Source organism: Taudactylus pleione, unplaced genomic scaffold, assembly GCF_031769625.1.
Source record: "Taudactylus pleione unplaced genomic scaffold, aTauple2 ptg000054l, whole genome shotgun sequence".
NCBI lineage: Eukaryota > Metazoa > Chordata > Amphibia > Anura > Myobatrachidae > Taudactylus > Taudactylus pleione.
This window is the reverse complement of record NW_028284456.1, coordinates 8,339,885-8,360,015: the sequence shown is the minus strand read 5'-3', so window position 1 is coordinate 8,360,015 and position 20,131 is coordinate 8,339,885. Positions and strand designations below refer to the sequence as shown.

General features: G+C 43.0%; 1 protein-coding gene across 1 annotated transcript; it reads left to right on the top strand.

Moving 5' to 3' along the window:
• The first annotated feature begins 301 nt into the window (after positions 1 to 301).
• Positions 302 to 16,446, top strand: LSM5 (LSM5 homolog, U6 small nuclear RNA and mRNA degradation associated). Its single transcript, XM_088464295.1, has 5 exons — positions 302 to 524; positions 626 to 721; positions 5,339 to 5,366; positions 14,651 to 14,723; positions 16,184 to 16,446. Exons 1-5 carry the CDS (start codon positions 479 to 481, stop codon positions 16,214 to 16,216), a joined length of 276 nt encoding a protein of 91 aa, XP_088320421.1. The 5' UTR covers positions 302 to 478; the 3' UTR covers positions 16,217 to 16,446.
• Positions 16,447 to 20,131: the final 3,685 nt, after the last annotated feature.

Genomic DNA, 20,131 nt, shown 5'->3' with positions numbered 1-20,131 from the left:
GTCATCGTTCATCTTTTTGATATTAAAAATGGATGATAAAGTGGACGACTGAACGATAACGATATCGTTCAGTCGTCTACTTTATCGCCCAGTGAGTACGCACCATTACAGTACAACGTCATTCCTTACTATCCACGTTACTAACTGAAGACGTCAAGGTACAAATACTGAAGGGGATCTCTCCGCCGCCCTAGGGGGGTACAGTAATGGTAGTGGATAGACCCCCTTCAGTTTTTGATCTTATAGTAACAAACTGCACAAGGTCTGCAGCACTCCCCCGTCAGTCAGGTCCGCCCACTCCCCCGTCAGTCACTCACTCTGCCTCTCATTTGATTAGTACAGTCTGGTGTGAGCGCGGCAGGATCGGCGGTCGATTGTAAAAGGTACCAGGAGAGGCGCCGACGGAGAGTCATACGGACTGAGCCTAGCAGCAGCAGCAGCAGCAGCAGCAGCAGCAGCAAGGGAAGTGACACTTAAGATGGCGGCTAACGTGACTACTAATCCCTCTCAGCTGCTCCCACTGGGTATGTGTTTTACATTATGCTGGGACGTGTAGTAGTGGCCAGTGACGTGTTGCCTGCATGCGGTCTGTCCCAGCCTGACCTGTGTATTTGTGTTCCCGCAGAGCTGGTGGATAAGTGCATAGGTTCCCGCATCCACATTGTGATGAAGAGTGACAAGGAAATCGTCGGCACCCTGCTGGGCTTTGATGACTTTGTTAGTATCCTTTACAACCACGAATATCATACAAAATAAATGATCCGTAGCTGCACCCTGTGTTAGGGATGATTTGTACACGTATACTGTAGTAGTGTGTGGTCAGTTCCAGCATGTTTCATTTATTACACTAGGTGATATTCTGCCCAAATTCCTACTCTGGGTATGTAATGTGTCCTTGTCAAAGTGCAATAATCCCTATTTTCCAGTGCTCCCGATTTGAGGCTCTGTCTCGCCTTCCCGATCAGCCAGCAGTTGGGAGGGGGACACATTAAGTTTACATCTGCATAGCATCAGCAACACTGGGCACTCTCATGCTTATCACTCTCTAAGGATAGACCTTGGAAGCTGAGGGTTAGCAACCATCAATGTTCCCGATTTTAAGTACTTTAACCATCAAATTGCTGGTATTAGGTGGCTGCTAGCTTTCTAATGCCCATCAGTTGGGTGAATGTTCTTTTTCAGCTGTGGCCACCCAGATGTGGTGTCCGCAGCTCAGCTGAAGTGTACATGCGTGAAGCTTTGAATGCTTCTGCACATGCGCAAAGTATAATCATTGATAGTTATACCATTCAATGGTTGTGTTAAGATGGCTAGTAGCAATCACTGTATTTTGATGTTGAAAGCCCAGCAACCATTCAATGCCAGACTTCCAATGCCCATTTCTATCACTCTCTAACCTCTCTCAATGTTGGGAGGTAGGCCTATGTAATATGCAAGCATACTGAATAAAAAAAATTGTAAGGAGCAAACTGAATGGTAGAGATGAGCAAAATGTTGGTGCAAATCATGGTATGCAGAGCTGCAAAGTCTTAGATAGTCTGAGACAATTCAATTAAATGCGATGTGCAACCACGAACATTGCTGATACTTGTGCAGTAAAACTACCGATGTTGGGCTAACCATATCTCTATTGGGGTGCGAGGCAAAATGTGTGATGTTGCAGTGTGCCATAATTGTGAGCTTTCCAATGGCACATCGCCAGCAACACATTTAATTGAAGTCAAAACAACATAAAGCAGTCGGTGCTCATAGATGGGGAGATGTTAGTCTACCATTAGCGGCTCTCTCTGGAAGTATCCCCACTTCCTAAACAGATATAAACAATATTAAGATAAAGCGCTCTGTGGTATGGATCTAATATATAAATGTCAATACGATAGTATGTAAACTATCCGTAGTCCCGTATCTTAAATATGTCGGTATTCAATAACAAAACTGGTTAGCAAAAACTTGGGACTGTGTGTTCAGAACTGGATTGATTTGGTAAGAGATGTTGTAGGATTAAACGGCTCTCTAAATGTATATATACCACAGTCTGCTTTTAATAACAAGCTGGTGGGCAATAACTTAAGGCTGGGTTTTCAGGACTAAAACCTTATACGTCTGGAATTCTGGTGTGGCATAAATACCACTATGGTATAGTCAAGGTGTGTCTCTCCAATAGATGTGATATATCAATCAACAGACAACATGTATTTCAGGTGGGCAAAAACTGTCGGCGGGATATTCAAAAATATAATGTTCTTGTAGCAATATGCTGATTGCAAATAGGCAAAAACTTTAGGCAGGTTGTTGTATGCAATATAGACTATATTGCATACAACAACCTGCCTACAGTTTTTGCCTATTTGCAATCAGCATATTGCTACAAGAACATTATATTTTTGAATATCCCGCCGACAGTTTTTGCCCACCTGAAATACATGTTGTCTGTTGATTGATATATCACATCTATTGGAGAGACACACCTTGACTATACCATAGTGGTATTTATGCCACACCAGAATTCCAGACGTATAAGGTTTTAGTCCTGAAAACCCAGCCTTAAGTTATTGCCCACCAGCTTGTTATTAAAAGCAGACTGTGGTATATATACATTTAGAGAGCCGTTTAATCCTACAACATCTCTTACCAAATCAATCCAGTTCTGAACACACAGTCCCAAGTTTTTGCTAACCAGTTTTGTTATTGAATACCGACATATTTAAGATACGGGACTACGGATAGTTTACATACTATCGTATTGACATTTATATATTAGATCCATACCACAGAGCGCTTTATCTTAATATTGTTTACATTTGATTGAAGTGCCCCTTGAGTTATTTTTTATTATAATGCCCTGTATTTCTAGATTTACATTTAATTTGAAGTATGTCAGTAGCGTTGGGATGATTACAGTCAATTCCATCTTCATTGTGGTATGATAAGACTAGTACAGCAAAGAACAATTGCCTTAATCGTATATGGTACATCAGATTTATACCTGTACACTGGTTATTCGTCCTTTTTTTGCCCACTGGCTAGTAGTTAACACACCTATTGAGCACTATGGGCTCAGTTGTTTTGGATGCTCTTAGCTCCCGTCTAAAGTGATGGGAGCTATTCAATTGTTAGCATTACCAGCACCATGAAAAGTGGCTTCTCCTGTGTTAAGTGTCCTGCTCGCACCTCAGGAGGACAATTGAGTAGCTCCCTATGTGAGAACTACTCTGTACAAGTTTATGGTCAGTAAGGCTTATTTCAAAAATTAAATCATAACAAACTATGGGGGAGATCCAATAGACTGCAGGGTTCTAGAGGAACCTCGAGCAGTGTACAGCTGCACACATTATTACTCTTAACTTATATGGTGCCACAAGTGTTCCGCAGTGCCTTACAAAGTACATAAACAAATAATTTGAAATGTGACTTACAGTACAATACAATATAGGACATGGATTATATACATTGCTACATTAGTGACCATAACACCTAGTGGGTGGGGGGTAATAAGTAGATGAAAGTAAAGTAAGGAGAAGCACAAGAGGGGAGAGGGCCCTACTTGTAAGAGCTTACATTCTAAAGGGGAGGGGCAGACAAACACGTGTGAAACAGATGGGGTAAACAAGGAGGAAGGAGCATGTTGCACAAGTTAGAATGGGAGCTGGAAGGCTTTGATGAAGTAGTGGGTCTTGAGAGCCCGTTTGAAGGATTGTAAAGAGGTGGAGAGTCTGATGGGGAGAGGAAGAGCGTTCCAAAGGTCGGGAGCAGCACGGGCAAAATCTTGGAGGTGGGAGGAAGTAATCAGTTGGCATGAGAGGCAGTGTGCAATTGTTGAGCAAAGAGGGCGGACAGGAGAGTGAAGGGAGATGAGGTCAGAGATGTAAATGGGAGAGGAATGGGTGAGGGCTTTGTAAGCGAGTGTGAGAACCTTGAATTGGCTTCTAAAAGGGAAGGGGAGCCAGTGGGGGTCTTGTAGGAGAGGGGAGGCAGATGAGTAGAGCAGCAGCATTGAGGACAGACTGGAGAGGAGAGAGATGGGAGTTGGGGAGGCCCGATAGGAGGTTACAGTAGTTCAATCTGGAGATGACACATAGCGGGTCAGTTCGGTAGAAAGTTCTTGCTTAGTTCTGCTTGCATCATTTTTGGGTGCGAGCAAAAACGGACAGATTTTTTGCAGATTACCCACATTGTATTAGCGCACAAGGTTCCAACGTAATTTTGTCGTTAATTTAATCTGTATATGTGTGTGCACAGCTTGTTGCAATTTAGTATTGCCAGTTCAAGATGGCTGCATACTGGTTATGTAAGTATTTAGCTGCTAAAATTCCTACATATGTTTGGTGTAACACAGTTTATATTATATTGCAGGTAATTGTTTTTTTTTTTTATTATTTTGCTTACATTCTAGTGGCTGACGCTGAAAACAGCTCTGGCTGTAGCATATAGTAATTCTCTATCACAAACCTTAAACTTTGGGACAGATTCAGTTAGACATGAGGTTCAGTCAGAACCTCGCGCACTAACTCATCACGGGCTATTGAGGCTGGAAGGCATTCCTTGTTTTTACTCATGTTGCATATAGGTGCAAGCAAGAAAACAATCAAGGCTTACCTACTGTAATAGTCAGAAATTTGCACAGCCACACATCACGTGCTATTCACATTCAGGAGATACTCGCCTGTAAGTGACACAGTTGACTGCAGCCAGCGTTCAGCAGTGACTGATACTTACGTTTTAGGAATAGAGCATTGACTGTTAAATTATGGTGCCATATATCCACACTGGAGGCATTTTAAATATAGTTAAATCCCAATTCTGATAGTTAAGTCTTGTGTGGATGCACACCTAGATCACAAGAAGTGTCCTCTGAGTATTACCAAAAGAATAGTTTGATGCTTTGAAGATCCATTATTGATTATAAGTGCGATCTAATTTCAACCATAACATAGTTAGGGAAAACAAAATAAAAGTTACAATAGGCAAGCATTAACATTTGGGAAAATGGAAATGGTTACTTTGTTCCTGTTATTGACCTAAAACATTTACACTTTTTTATTTTCCGTCAACCTTAAACTCCTCTCCCGATGGCAGGAAAGATAGGGAGGAAAAGTGCTCCTATTGAATGGAGTTGTGCATTGTGTTATGTAAATGCAAATCTGTAGTATCGCTGCATATTAAGATTTGTAAGCCTTGGAATCTTTTACGAAAAAAACAAAAAAAATATATATTTTTGGTAAATGTAGAATTGCCATTTGCTACGCTAAGTTGGTTTACTAAGTATAATTGCATTTGTTTTTTCTTTTGAAACAAACAAGTACGTTTTTCTAGTGTTATCCTTTACTTTACTGTACAGATATGGTGCTGGAAGATGTCACAGAATTGTAAGTACATTTTAAAAACTAGCACTTAGACCTTGTCTACGTAACTTTAAATAAGTTACAAATGTTAAATTTATATGAAAAAAAATAATTGGGTGGTGCTTCCACATAGCAAAATTTCCAGTAGCACCAAATGGTTGTTTTGTAAACCATAGATATACGATTTAGTAGACTGGTACACTCAGCAAAGCTTGGGGCTAGTTTGCCATTTAAAAAAAAAAGTCTTTGAGGAGTTCCACTCATTAAAATCTATAGACAAGTACCCTAAAATGTATTGTTAAATCAGCTGCATGCTGTGCAAATAACTTATTTTTTCCTTTTTTTTTTTTTTATTGTTCACACATTATAAGGTTATACACTAGATACTCTATTTGGTATACTTTTTTTTTTTTTTTTTTAGTACTAGCTAGGACCCTTCCTTTTCCCAAGAACAGCCTGCATTCTTTGTGACATAGGTTCAACAAGGTGTTGGAAAAATTGTGTAGAGACTCTTGCTAATGATACCATCACGCAGTTTCTGCATAGGTGTCAGCTGAATATTAATGATGCAAATCCCATCAAATCCAAAAGATGAAATCTGGTAACTGGAGGCTTTTGGGGTGCACTGTGCTTGTGGAAGTAGCTGGAGATGTGTGCTTTGTGTCATGGTGTGTTTTCTTGCTGGATGTAGCTTATAGAAAATGGGTTCCTTTAAGGCTGTGGCCATAAAGGGATGCATATGGTCATTAACAATACTGAGGATCCCCAAGTATGCGGCAGGTGGATTTTCTACGTTTTTTAACACTTCACTTTAAAAACTTTAAAATATGCTTGCACCCATTTTCGTGTACCTCAAATTTGCTGGGACTACTTATTTTCTACAAAAAAAACTTGCTAAATGCTATTCTTCCCATTTCTGCAAAGATGCTAATTAGCAGCTATTGAGGTCATTTAAGTACCCCAAGTACCTTCATCAGGGCTATTCGGGGGTATCTATAGTGATCCACAATGTCAGTGCATCTTTTGGGTGGTGTCAGGCTGATTTCCCCAAATCTGACAGCACTTTTCGCCGGGTCCTGTTTTCGGCGATTTCTAATTGAATACGGGGATAAGCGGGGACGAGCACAATACTTTTTTTGCATGGAAAACTAGCTATGTCGGCATAAAGTCTGGCATGCGAAAAGTACGGGACTTTTCGCATCTAATTAAATATGCCCCAAAGTTTATTATGCAGTGTTGGTTGTAGGCACTGATGTTTGTTTATTTACTTTTTTTTTTTTTTTAGTATGTATGGATATTTTTATATTTTATTGCATACTGTTCATCATTTTTACAATGAAATGGCTTCAGAACATGAGACTTATGCAAATAACCGATTAGTGAGCATACACACGGTCAGATTTGTCAGATGAACGATATCGTTCAACGATTTGAACGATTTTTATGAATGATGGACGATTTGAACAATATTGGACAAATCTGACACTATTTTAATGAGGTAAAATCAAATGAGAATGATTGATTGGTCCAAACACAATGATTGACAGGTGTGTGTGTGTGTGTGTGTTGGTGGGTGTGGCTACCCTGAGGGAATAAAAAGGTGGGGGCCGTTTTAAAACTTTGCATTTCTTGCTCTGTCGCTTTGTTTTTGGCTTGCCTTTTACAAAGTGTTTATTGTGCAATTGGTTTTTTGTGCAATAGGTTTTTTGTTTTGCCAAGTCCTGGGGATGCTACGGAGACCAGCGCAAGGATATAGGTGAGTATGATTTTTATTTTTTTTTGCAGGGCCATTCATTATGGATATTCCATCTGGTATAGGTAAGTATGTGTGAATGGGTAGGTGTGTGTAATAAAGTTATACAGGACACGGTGTGTGTGTTTTTGTTTTGTTTTTTTAACTATTTATTTTCCAGTGAAGTTACAAGTGCCGCATGTCTGCTGGCAATTGTAGTTCCACAAGTGCAAAATGACAGGCATGCTGGCACTTGCAGTTCCACTGTAAAGTACAATAGTCTAAAAAGGTGGGGGCCATTTTAAAACTTTGCATTTCTTGCTCTGTGGCTAGTTTGGTTCGGTTTATACCAGCTAAATGTCGTTGCATTGCTAATTTGCTCCGCTTTGTTTTTGGCTTGCCTTTTACAAAGTGTGCTTATTGTGCAAATGTGACATGGAACCCATTCGTCAGCGAATGATGGTGGCCTACACAGGAGTCGCAATTTTGTCTGAGCGGGAGAGGGCCGAGAGGAGGAGGAGGAGGCCTCGCTCTTGCTGGACAAAGGAGTGGCTACTGCGGAGGGATACCATGTCCCATATGCCTGTGTTGATGGAAATCCGTGAGAATAATCCGAATGACTACCGGAATTTCTTGCGGATGGACGACGTAGTCTTCCAGGAGTTGCTGCGACTTGTGACTCCTGTTATCCAGCAACGGGATACGAATATGAGGAGGGCAATATTGGCTGAGCAGAGGCTGGCGGTTACCTTACGATATTTGGCTACCGGAAGATCCTTTGCTGACCTGAAATTTGGTTCCCTCATTTCACCACAGGCTTTGGGCGTCATCATACCGGAGATGTGCAAGGCCATATACCAGGCCCTCAAGTCCCAGTACTTAAAGGTAATTTAAATTAGTACTTTTTGTACTAACTTAATTGCATGTAATGACACACTGTGGCTGTTTTTTTGCAAACTATTTATTTATTTTTGTGTGGTAAACTTTAGTCGGTGATCTTATTTTTCACTGTACAAATGTATCCACATATTAATTTCTTTAGATAATTATGTGGTGAGGTAAATCTTTGCACTAAAAATGCATTAATTCCTTTGCCTATCAATGGAGTTATGCAAAAAGTGCTGTATTTATGTTTGGGGGTTAGACATGTTAGGGAACCCCCATGCAGCCTTACGGCAGACCCGCAAAAGACATATGTTGTATTTCAAATCACCTGAATAACTCCAGTAGTACAGACAACAGAACATGTGGCCCTTTTTTTGCAATGTCCCTAGTCATGGTTCACCCTAATAAGTAGTGCCTTCTTTATTCGTACCCCCTATGCAGTGGCCACAGTAGTATTCCACCCCTATATAGTACCCACAATAGTAGGCCACCGTATGCATTGCTCCCAGTAGTAGTGATCCTTATGCAGTGTCCCCCCTATGCAGTGCCCACAGTACTTTTTCCCCCTCCTATACTGTGCCCCATGAAGTGGCCACCCTATACTGTGATGCCTGTTTTTGCACCCCCCTAATGCAGTGACAGTGCCCCCTATCACACACATCGAAAAAACTGACCTTAATTGCCGCACCTGACACAAACGTAAATGACCGCTGCGAGACTCAACTCTTCTCTTGCATTACAGTATGGGTGAAATTTCATGACGTCTTTCCCATTGGCCGTTTCCGGGAGAAGCTGGATTGTGGGCAGCTGGTGGCTGGGTGTATGTAATTTTTTTTTTTTGTGTGGCCTGTGCTCCCTGCGGTCTACACTACACAAGCGGAGGGGACACTAGCGGCACGTGCAGACATAGGCCGCTACTTTGACTCGCCCACGTGGGAACTGGCATTCGCCGGAGCCAATCAGCGAGCGCTCTACAGTCAGCGCGGCCGCTGATTGGCTGACGGCAACACACATACACATCCTGTGTCCATCTGGTCAATAGAGTAGGTGAGTATGATTTTTTTTTTTTTTTTGCAGGGCCATTCATTATGGATATTCCATCAGGTATAGGTAAGTATGTGTGAATGGGTAGGTGTGTGTGTAATAAAGTTATACAGGACACGGTGTGTGTGTTGTTTTTTTTGTTTTTGTTTTTTTTTTTTACTATTTTACAGTGAAGTTACAAGTGCCGCATGTTTGCTGGCAATTGTAGTTCCACAAGTGCAAAATGGCAGGCATGCTGGCACTTGTAGTTCCACTGTAAAGTACAATAGTCTTACATTATTTGGCCCCCACCATTACCCCCATACCCACCACTCCAGGGGTATGGGGAAGAACCCCGGGCTTCAGCGTGAGCCTGTGGTGCTCGGGAGGTGGGGGGGGTACCCTTCTTTGGGGGGTCCCCGACTCCCCCGAGATCACCGGCTTGCACTGACCGACTTGGGGTGCTAATGCTTTGGACCTGGAGCCCCGGTGATTGGGTCTCCGGGCTGTGGCATTACACCCCGGTTGGTTGGGTCTGGTGCTGGTCTTAATTATAGGGGGATCCCCACGTTTTTTTTTACCCTTATATTTTAAACCAGAACTGGTCCCTGCAGCCTGGTGTTGGTTTCTAAAATACGGCGGAACCCTACACATTTTATTCCCCATATTTTTAGAAACCACCACTGACCTTTGGGGGGGGGGGGGGGTTTGGGGGACCTTTTTTTTGTACATTTTTACAACTTTTTTTTTTACAGGTACAACACAATGTGAATTTTTGGAAAATATTCTATAGACCCCCCTAAAGATGTGTAGACATAGAGAATTACTAAGGGTGCCCCTGTGTTTATCTCTTGAAGGAAGACAGGGTTTCTAATAGCAGCGCCAGGTGCATCATTGTGGCTTTGAAGATGGTGAAGCAGAAGAGCATTACTAATTTTATTAAGGGAAAAATAACTATGCCCATCATATCTGGGGAACTTGAAATTAGGGACCAGTAAATTTTTAAGTTCTTAAAGTCATTTTAAAAAAACTCTGGAAAACCCCCCCTGCCGTAAACAGATGCAATTATTAAAAAAACCTGGGCCATATTTTGGCACCCCCCCCAGAGTCAAGTTGGCTAGTTTTTAACTTTGTCCCCCAACAATGTTTTATCACCCCCAAATTAAATTTTAATTTTTTGGGGTCTACCGATTTGTTTTGTGAATGCTTTTTAACCAGGCCTCCTGTCCGTTCATTAACCTGTGGGTGACCACCCACAGCTTTAGCGAGCGACCAGGATGACGACCATCGGGGCTTGCAACAAAACTTTTGTGGTAGGGTCTCGTTCCCACAAGCTGCAGTGAGCTTTCGGCTCAAATTGAGCCAGAAGTTCGCCACTGACATCACTCGCGATGTCAGTGTAGCCGCCCACAAACGTCCAGCGTTCCTTCAGAAACTCCTCCGTTTGAACAGTCACCCTCCCTGCCCGCCTCCAAAATGGCGCAAACTGTCGATCAAGAACGACAGCCGCCCCGTTTTGGTGCAAGACCCGGAGCAACGGAGTGCCCGTTGCCGGGATGCACATGCGCAGAGGGGGAACATCAACCTACTTGCAAGCGTTGTGTGCTTGCAAGCAGGTCTGAATCTGGTCACTGATTTCAATTTATTTTTATTTTTTTACATTCCAAATACATTAATAGTTTACATAAAAACATTTAAGTAAAATATGTTAAAAAATTAAGACAGACAATTTTTGAAGTTTTTTATAAATAATTTTTTGTTTATTTATCTAAACAATGAAATAGCCCTGGAATAGTGGACAGGATTTTCTGGGTTGTACCAAGCCAATGAGTGCCTTGAAAAAAAAGAATACTCAGATCAGGGTAACAAGGCTTCATCAGCTGCTGCTGAAGTATTGCAGGGGCCAGTAAACAAATACACCCATAACTGGGTAAAGCAGAAGATAGAATAATATCCCGAACAATGTCGCGGAAGACAACACAAAATATGGAATGCCAAACATTCTGAAGCAAGGGCAAAAATAAAGTGAAGCAAGTCCAACATTATGATATTATGAACAAGTGTCCAACATCCTGGCGAAAGAGAAGGAGAAATCGGGCTAAAAAATAATTAACAAACATGCCATCAAAAAACGTATGTAAAAAAATTAGGACTCATAAAAATCGTCATGGGCAAGGGTGGCCAATGCACTCCCAACAGCAGAGTGAAGGCCTGGAAGATTGGATGGTGACGTATGGGATCCCGACGCAGAACGGGGAGAGATTTGTAGAGGAGGATTTAGGGGAGTCGGTGCAAAGAGGTGACTGGTAGTGGTTTCCATGGGAACACTTTGCTGGGGTATGTATGGGCTTATCGTCGTGGTTTCATCCACCTCATCTGCCATACCATGATAGATAACCCCATATATAAACCGCCTGCAAAGATGTTGGGTTCGGGGCTTCATCTTCCTCAACTCATTGCCCATGTTGAGTCCAAAAACTGTGAAATCGTCCGAACTCGTCTGAAGAACCTCCTCAGCACGTGTTAAAAAATTTTAGACCCGACCCGGTCCGGAGCTTGAGGCTTGCGCCGCCTTGCCACCCGACCTCCGATTCTTGGCCGGTGGCTGGGGAGGTGGTGGTGATGGTGGCGCCTCCACAGTGCTCTCCTCAAGTTCCACTCGCTCACTGGCCGGAGGCCCAGGATCCACTTCCTCCGTTGGATGAAGCTAGGAGAGAAAAAGACATTTCAAGTGGTACCAACATCATTACATACCATCTGTAAACTAAATTTAAATGGTCCGAAAAATGAGTAAAATTCCATATAATAGTGTATCTACTTACGGAATCCTGAGTCTCCGGTACTTCAACAGGAGGAACCTCCTCCATGTCCTCATCCAGTGAGCTAATAGACCGAATCTCCGGCTCTTTTGCCAGGACGAAGGACAGAATGTCATAATACCATAATGTTGGTTTTTTTCACCTCATTTGCCCCTGCTCCCGAACGTTTGGCATTCTCATATTTTGTGTGCTCCCGCTGGAACGTGGTTCGGAAATTATTTATCTTCTGCTTTACCCAGTCAATGGTTGCATCTTTCTTCAGGCGCCTGCAATACTCCAGCAGTTTGGCGTAAGCCCCGATCTGAGTATTCTTTCATCTTTAAATTCCACAGACACTCATTGGCTTGGTACAGCTCCAGAAATCCTGTCCAGTATTCCTTGTTACCAGCCATGACTGAAATATAAAAGGTTATAAAAAATAAAAAAAAAACATTTAAAAATACGGAAACTAAAATTTACTTTCAAAAATAACAAGAAAGAAAACAAGCCAAGTTTGGCATAAGCATGGCAGGTTCTGTATGACAGGCCAGGTTTTCTATAACGTAGCGTATTTAAAAATACAAACAAGCCAGGTTTTGCTTGCATTTGTATACATGCAGTGTTCTCCCCAGATATTTTTCCCACCCGGGTGGCATCAAAAAGTAGCCGGGTGGGGGCCTTCACAATTATGCGCACGCTGGGAAAAGGGGAATCTCCCTTACCAATCCAGCTCGACAGGTCTCAGGCTGCTCCCCCACTGGCTCTCATTCAAAAGTGCCCATCATACAGTGCCCCCTGTAGTTATCCCCATATGCAGGGCCCCCAGGGTTAATAGTGCCCCCTGGGCTAATAGTGTCCCTTATGCAGCGCCCCAAGGGTTAATAGTGTCCCTTATGCAGCGCCCCCAGGGTTTTATGCAGCGCCCCCAGGGTTAATAGTGCCCCTTATGCAGCGCCCCAAGGTTTAATAGTGTCCCTTATGCAGCGCCCCCAGGGTTAATAGTGCCCCTTATGCAGCGCCCCCAGGATTAATAGTGATCCTTATGCAGTACCCCCAGGGTGGCCCCTTATGCAGAGCCCCCAGGGTTAATAGTGATCCTTATGCAGCACCCCCAGGCTGGCCCCTTATGCAGAGCCCCCAGGGTTATATTCAGTGCCCCCAGGGTTAATAGTGATCCTTATGCAGTACCAACAGGGTGGCCCCTTATGCAGAGCCCCCAGGGTTAATAGTGATCCTTATGCAGTACCCCCAGACTGGCCGCTTATGCAGCGCCCCCAGGGTTATATTCAGTGCCCTCAGGGTTAATAGTGATCCTTATGCAGTACCCCCAGACTGGCCGCTTATGCAGCGCCCCCAGGGTTATATTCAGTGCCCCCAGGGTTAATAGTGATCCTTATGCAGTACCCCCAGGCTGGCCCCTTATGCAGCGCCCCCAGGATTATATTCGGTGCCCCCAGGGTTAATAGTGATCGCTATGCAATACCCCCAGGCTGGCCCCTTATGCAGTGCCCCCAGGGTTAATAGTGTCCCTTATGCAGTGCCCCCAGGGTTAATAGTGTCCCTTATGCAGTGCCCCCAGGGTTAATAGTGTCCCTTATGCAGTGCCCCCAGGGTTAATAGTGTCCCTTATGCAGTGCCCCAGGGTTAATAGTGTCCCTTATGCAGTGCCCCAGGGTTAATAGTGTCCCTTAATCAGCGCCCCCAGGGTTAATAGTGATCCTTATGCAGTACCCACAGGCTGGCCCCTTATGCCGCGCCCCCAGGGTTAATAGTGTCCCTTATGCAGTGCCCCCAGGGTTAATAGTGTCCCTTATGCAGTGCCCCCAGGGTTAATAGTGTCCCTTATGCAGTGCCCCCAGGGTTAATAGTGTCCCTTATGCAGTGCCCCAGGGTTAATAGTGTCCCTTATGCAGTGCCCCAGGGTTAATAGTGTCCCTTATGCAGTGCCCCAGGGTTAATAGTGTCCCTTAATCAGCGCCCCCAGGGTTAATAGTGATCCTTATGCAGTACCCACAGGCTGGCCCCTTATGCCGCGCCCCCAGGGTTATATTCAGCGCCCCCAGGGTTAATAGTGCCCCTTATGCTGTGTCCCCAGGGTTATATGCAGTGCCCGCTGTTGAGGCCTCAGACATGGGCCCCGCTGGTGTCTCCATTCCCTTACTACCCCCCCCCCCTCCCCCCATCCTCCGCTGGGGAGCCCCCCCCCACCATTCAATCAAGGCACCACAAAAAGTGCCCCCATGGTGCCTGCCCCTGCTGCTGCCACCCCCAACATAGGCCCGTTTGGACATGCTGGATTAAAAAAAACTTGCCTTATTATGAAGTGTCTTGGGCTTCGTGACTTCTGCTGTGCTTTCTCTGCGTCGCATTGAACACAAAATGGACCCTGGGGAGTGGCTACCTAGGAAAAAATCGTTCATTGATGAACGATATCTGAAGAATTATGAACGAAATCTGACTGCAAACATGTCAGATATCGTTCTCAGACAAACGTGAACGTGCATCGCAAATTGTTCATCTGACAGATATGTCAGATTTTCCTTTAGATATGAGCGATTGAACGTTTTTTTTAAATCATTATCGTTCAGATCTGAAAGAAAAATCTGACCGTGTGTATGCTCCATTACTATTATTATTTTGATATGTGGGCACATTGTTGGATTTACTTTGTAGCACTTATTTGAATTATGCAAACATATGACACTAGGAGGTGCTATTTTCTCACACACCATTTTATGTTGATTTAATATTTGATAATATAATGTTTTCAGGTGTAACCATAGTGCAGCCAGTAACTTGCAGTCGATAAAATGCTTATGATCTCTATTAACTTGTTATCTGCATGATTTATTACATTTCTGCATTTTTAGTGAGATCACACCAGAGGGAAGGCGAATTACAAAGCTAGATCAAATCCTGCTAAACGGAAACAATATAACCATGGTAAGACACAAGAAATTATCAATATATAGGCCGATTATGATTAAAAGAAAATCCATACTTTTTATTTTTTGCATTTCCATCTTTAGTAGCATTTGATTTTAGTGGTTTGCAAATGCTCACAACAACATCTGCATAATACGCATCTTTGTCTTCTAATTTCCTTCTGTGCTTTTTAACCATGTAATCATAAAATGTGGATGTTATTTCTATAACCAACAAATAAGCATTATTGAGGCCCCTTTATCCATTACAAAGATGTAGATGTAGCAACACAAATAACAATATGTATAGTAGAGTTGTACAAATTGTTAGTAAATTAGTAGTTTATAGATGAAAAACTACTTTTAATAAATTATGCTGGAATCGTATGAAACCGATCCTTGACCTATTAGTATCTTTACACTTTAAATGATTGTTTTGAAACCCTTAAGGTGCATAGACACGTAAGGATTTTTTGAACGATTTAACTATAACGACGTCATTATCGTTCAATCGTTGAAAAAAATCGTTCAGTTTCTGAGTTATAATGATGAATGATTATAGTTCATGCGCGTTCCCGTTTGTAGTTCATTCTGACTGACCAACTGAACGATTTTCATTAAGGGAAGTTACAAATAATCGTTTGTAGTTCAAAAAATCGTTCATTACACTTTAAAAAATCTGATAGAAAATCGTTGGTAACAAAATCGTTGTGTGTGTGCAGCTTTAATGTATTAGAGCACACTAAAGAATACTGGACCTCATTCAGACCCGCTTGCAAGCGGGTCGATGTTTAGGCCCTGCGCACGCGCAGCGGGCGCACTACGTGTGCTCAAGCCCTGGAGCGAGAGAGAAATTCTCTCGCTCCAGGGCTCGCTACAAAATGGGCGGCTTTCGATGTTGATCGACAGCTCGCCCTTTTTTGTAGGCGGGGCGGGGGGTATGCTACACAAACGGAGGCGTTCCCGACGGAACGCCTGCTGTTTTGTGGGCGGCCGCATTGACAGCATTGATGTCAGTGGGGAGCTTCCTGCTCGATCAGAGCAGGAAGCTCCCTTGGGCTTGCGGTTGCCAAGACCCAACCTTAGGGTCTCGTCGCAAGCCCCAATGGTTGCGATGGTCTTGACCATCGCGACCATCAACCTGGTCGGTCGCTAAAACTGTGGTTGTTAACCCACAGCTTAGCTAGCGACCAGTAGGCCGCACTTTAAAAGAGAAGCGGCCGCTCGCATTTTGCCACCGCCTCTAAATGAGGGCCACTGTCACATGGAGGTTCACTGTATATGTACAGAAATTATATCTAGCCCATCTGGTGATACAGGGAGCAGAGACAACCTACTGTACATAGCAAACCTATCTGGGACAGCTTTTTCTACCCTCAAAGTAATGATATTCAGTGTTTTAACATATAGAAATATTATAAATCCATTAAGTTCATTCATTACTAAATGTCATATTTACGCTGTTTCTTTTCTCTATAGCTTGTACCTGGAGGTGAAGGTCCGGAAGTATAAATATAATTGTGCAGTTACAACAATCCACCAAATCTACTTTCTATATGTTTTTGTTTGTTAGGACTTCTTCAGGTAATTGAGTTGAAGCCTGAGGTGCTAAAATGAACAAAAATGAATTTTGTTCCCCTCCTTCATACTGGAGTGTTATAGGGTTATTATTTTTCTATATATACAGAATGACTGTACTGAAAGTTCTTTCTAAATGTTTTTTTTTTTTATAAAGAAATGTTTTCCAAGCGAGCACATAGTTGGCAATGTCAGTCTGACCATTTACAAACAAGATAATGGAATACTTAGAAGAATGCTGCACAAGTCGGAATATTTTGATCTCATTCTTTTTATTATTATTATTATTTTTGTCATGCTTTATCACAGAATGTATTTACTGGGAAGCATTTGCAGTGTACAAAGTCTGCATTTATCTTCAGCAAGTAGCAATATGATGCACTTATGTTGGTAAAGAGTGTCCACAGCAAAAAATAAGTGCATGTTGTATTATTTTTCCTTTTCATGCAATATATATTTTTTTGTCAAAGTCCTGTGGGGACTTGTGCTGTACATGATACTGTTAACTTGATGAATATCAGATGTAGCATGTCAGCTCTGGTTCTGAAGTATGCAGGGTAGAATTTACATATACAGCCACAGTGATGCTCACCTCTCATCAGTGCCCAGGTGTATGTTCTAAAGGTGCTCTTCCTTCTTCCATTCTCCACCTCAATACCTAATCCCCTCACAATATATAAATAATATCACACTTTCTTTCAAGCAAGGGATTTCTTATACCATATTCATACACCTAATTTGTGAGCTATAAGAAATAGTCTGATTTGTGTGCACCTTGTCTTTCAATTAAAGCACCCTTTATTTAAAACAGACAATTCTGAGCATGCCATACACAGGACTCTGACTCTCAACCTCAGACACCTGACAAACGGAGTGTAAAACCATTGCTGCTAAGCAGAGCTATGTAGTGTGCAGTCACACACTACATAGATGTTCTTCGCTGCAATGGTTTAAACTGCCAATTACTGGTGGCTTCATATAGTTACAATTAATAGAATTCCTATGCAGAAGTAACTAAGCTCCATGGGGTCAATCAAGGTATAAAGGGGTGAATTGCCGTTGCAACAGCATAGAAATATTGGCAACGGCACAGCAATTTGCAGCCCGATCCCACCCCAAACTCTCACATTTGTTCACAGCCCTATGGGGCTAAGAACAGAAATGTGAGAGTCCGGAGGTATCTTAAATACGGCATACACCTGCACTTGCTTGTGGTGAACTCGCACCTAATTGGAATGATCCAAATATATTAAGTGTTTGACTGCAGTGTATAAGGTTGTGCATACAAGTGTAGATATACTGAAATATGTATGTTTTCAATACAGTGTAATTGAAGGTGCACATATCTCCTGTACATAAGGCAGCCAATCAAAAGACTACTTGCCCTGCCCCCAATTCATCAGTATAGCAGCAGCCATTGTAGAGGTGGAGTTAGAGAGCGCTAAGTCTGAGGATTATGCCTGGACTCCCGTGCTTGAGTGCCCCCTGTGCCTTAGGTGCCGCCTGTGTCTCATTGTCCATTATCTGGCACTGTTCATGAGTATGTTGTCGTTACGTTTATAAAAGACAATACAGAGGTCAGGTTTATTGGGCTCTCATTCAGAACTCAGCCAACTTGAAACTAGATAATTTGTGTATTGTAGTTTAACACAACTGTCCGTGCTCAACGACAAGCTCCTGTTACTTTAAACAGAGTTTGTCTTTAAACCTGTAAAAGCCAACTTTTAGTTTGAAATATACAGTTGCATTTTAGTTACTGCTTGTAAACCATATTATAATTGCATTTCAATGATTAATGTAACAGATCTTAAATTAGGTGACATGGCTATCATAGCATTTTCACCATCCAAAATCAAATGGCCCAGGACAGCAGATAGTAAGAGCCCTATTGCTCCCTCCCATGCGTAGACACCCTCTCATGCAGCCCTCAACTCTACCTTTCCCACCATCTAGTACCCACCCCATGCCTCACACTCTGACCCTCTACAAGTTCCTTAGGAATATCATGAACAGTTCTTTGCATCCATATAAATCTTCAATCAAAAATCTGGCCTGCTGGTGAACATTTTAAAATTTGATTTGGTCTAATAGAAACAGCAGGTAACCCACCTCTTTATTCAATAGTTACGTATTGAGAAAGAAACTTTAATTGAACTTGCACATTTGTACACTGTTTCTTGCAATGACAAGAGAAGAAGACTCTTAATTGGGGCACTCTTTTTATATATGTAAAATTAAATGATGACATTTTTAAAATATAACTTTTTACTCCACTTTTAAAATATAAATCAGGGTGTAGTAGGTTTATAAATATTGTTAGCTAAAATTCATTGGTATTAGCATATAGTACCATAGTGTTCACTCTAGCTCCGGCGGCAGGCAGGGTGCCGGAGCTAGAGAGGGCAACTTTGTGCGCTCGGGCGAAAAGGGGCGTGTCCATAAAAAGGGGCGTGTCTATAAGACGCGTCCCCTTTTTCATCATACTTGGGGGCATGCCCGGCACTTACGGACATGCCGGGCAGCCCCCAAGCGCTGCAGACAGGGAGAACAGATGCCGGGCGCATGCACATTTCTCCACCCGCGGGACACTGCGTCCCGTGGGTGAAGACTGCACCCGCAGCCTGTGAGGGCAGGGTGCTTTTTGCCCTCCTTCTGGAGGGCAGGGTGCCGCACCCTGCTAAAACAGCCTAGCGGGAATGCTAGTACCAGTGTAAGGTGAAAATATGAAGATAAATCTTGGCTACGTTAATGGTATTTAGCATAAATTGCTTTATGTAAAGGCCGAGAAAACTACCGGTCACAGATAGGTGAAACAAGATAAATGTAATTAGTGAATTTATCACTTTACCACTGACCACAAAAAAGATGGTTATCATTTTTACCACCAGGATTTATCACATCTCCAGATGCAAACACATTGTCATTTAACACAATATTAATGACATTTTTGCAATGACAAAAATATTCCACCACGGTATATAAATAGAGCAGGACCCTCTATGAAGAATTAATTGTCACTGGGTGACACCAAACCCAGGATGACAGCAGAAACAGAAAGGCACTCAGTGTTTTACTTTCCTATACAGTCCACAATACACTGCCAGCATCTCTACTACTATGTCTATGGACATGGCAATACTATTAGAATGTTTGGGATGCAATTATATCAAGTAAACTGAAAAATGTTTCCCTATGTGTGACTGATGTGGATCACAATATATACCGTATATACTCGAGTAAAAGTCGACCTGAATATAAGCCGAGGTACCTAATTTTACCACAAAAAAGTGGGAAAACTTATTGACTCGAGTATAAGCCTAGGGTGGGAAATGCAGCAGCCACTGGTAGCAATCGCCCCCCCCCCCCCCCGGTACTGCCCCCAGTAGTAATCCCCCCTGGTAGTAATATATCCCCCAACGGCCCCCCCCCCCGGTAGTGCCCCCAGTAGTAATATATCCCCCCCCCCCGGTAGTGACACCCAGTAGTAATATATCCCCCCCTGGTAGTGCCCCCAGTAGTAATATCCCCCCCTGGTAGTGCCCCCAGTAGTAGCCCCCCCAGTAGAGAGAGACGTAATAAAAATAAAAAAAAACACTTACCTGATACCCCGCTCCTAGTCCCGACGCTGCTACCGGCTCCTCTGGCCACTTTGCACTATGGGAGTGACGTCATGACGTCTCTCCCATTACCCACTGCGGGAGCCGGAAGATGGCTCTCGCAGTGGGAGCAGCAGCACCCGATGAGAGTCTGACAGACTCTCATCAGCTGCTGATTACAACAAACACACAGCTGCCGTTGCCGGTGGCTGTGTGTTTGGCACTGTGTAGTGCTGACCGAACTCTGTCCGGT

Bases quoted from the DNA above. Each gene is read 5' to 3' on its own strand.
- LSM5 (XM_088464295.1), top strand. From the start codon at position 479: ATGGCGGCTAACGTGACTACTAATCCCTCTCAGCTGCTCCCACTGG. The intron at 722-5,338 runs GTATCCTTTACA...TTTACTGTACAG, and splicing joins GGGCTTTGATGACTTTGTTA to ATATGGTGCTGGAAGATGTC. The intron at 5,367-14,650 runs GTAAGTACATTT...CTGCATTTTTAG, and splicing joins CTGGAAGATGTCACAGAATT to TGAGATCACACCAGAGGGAA.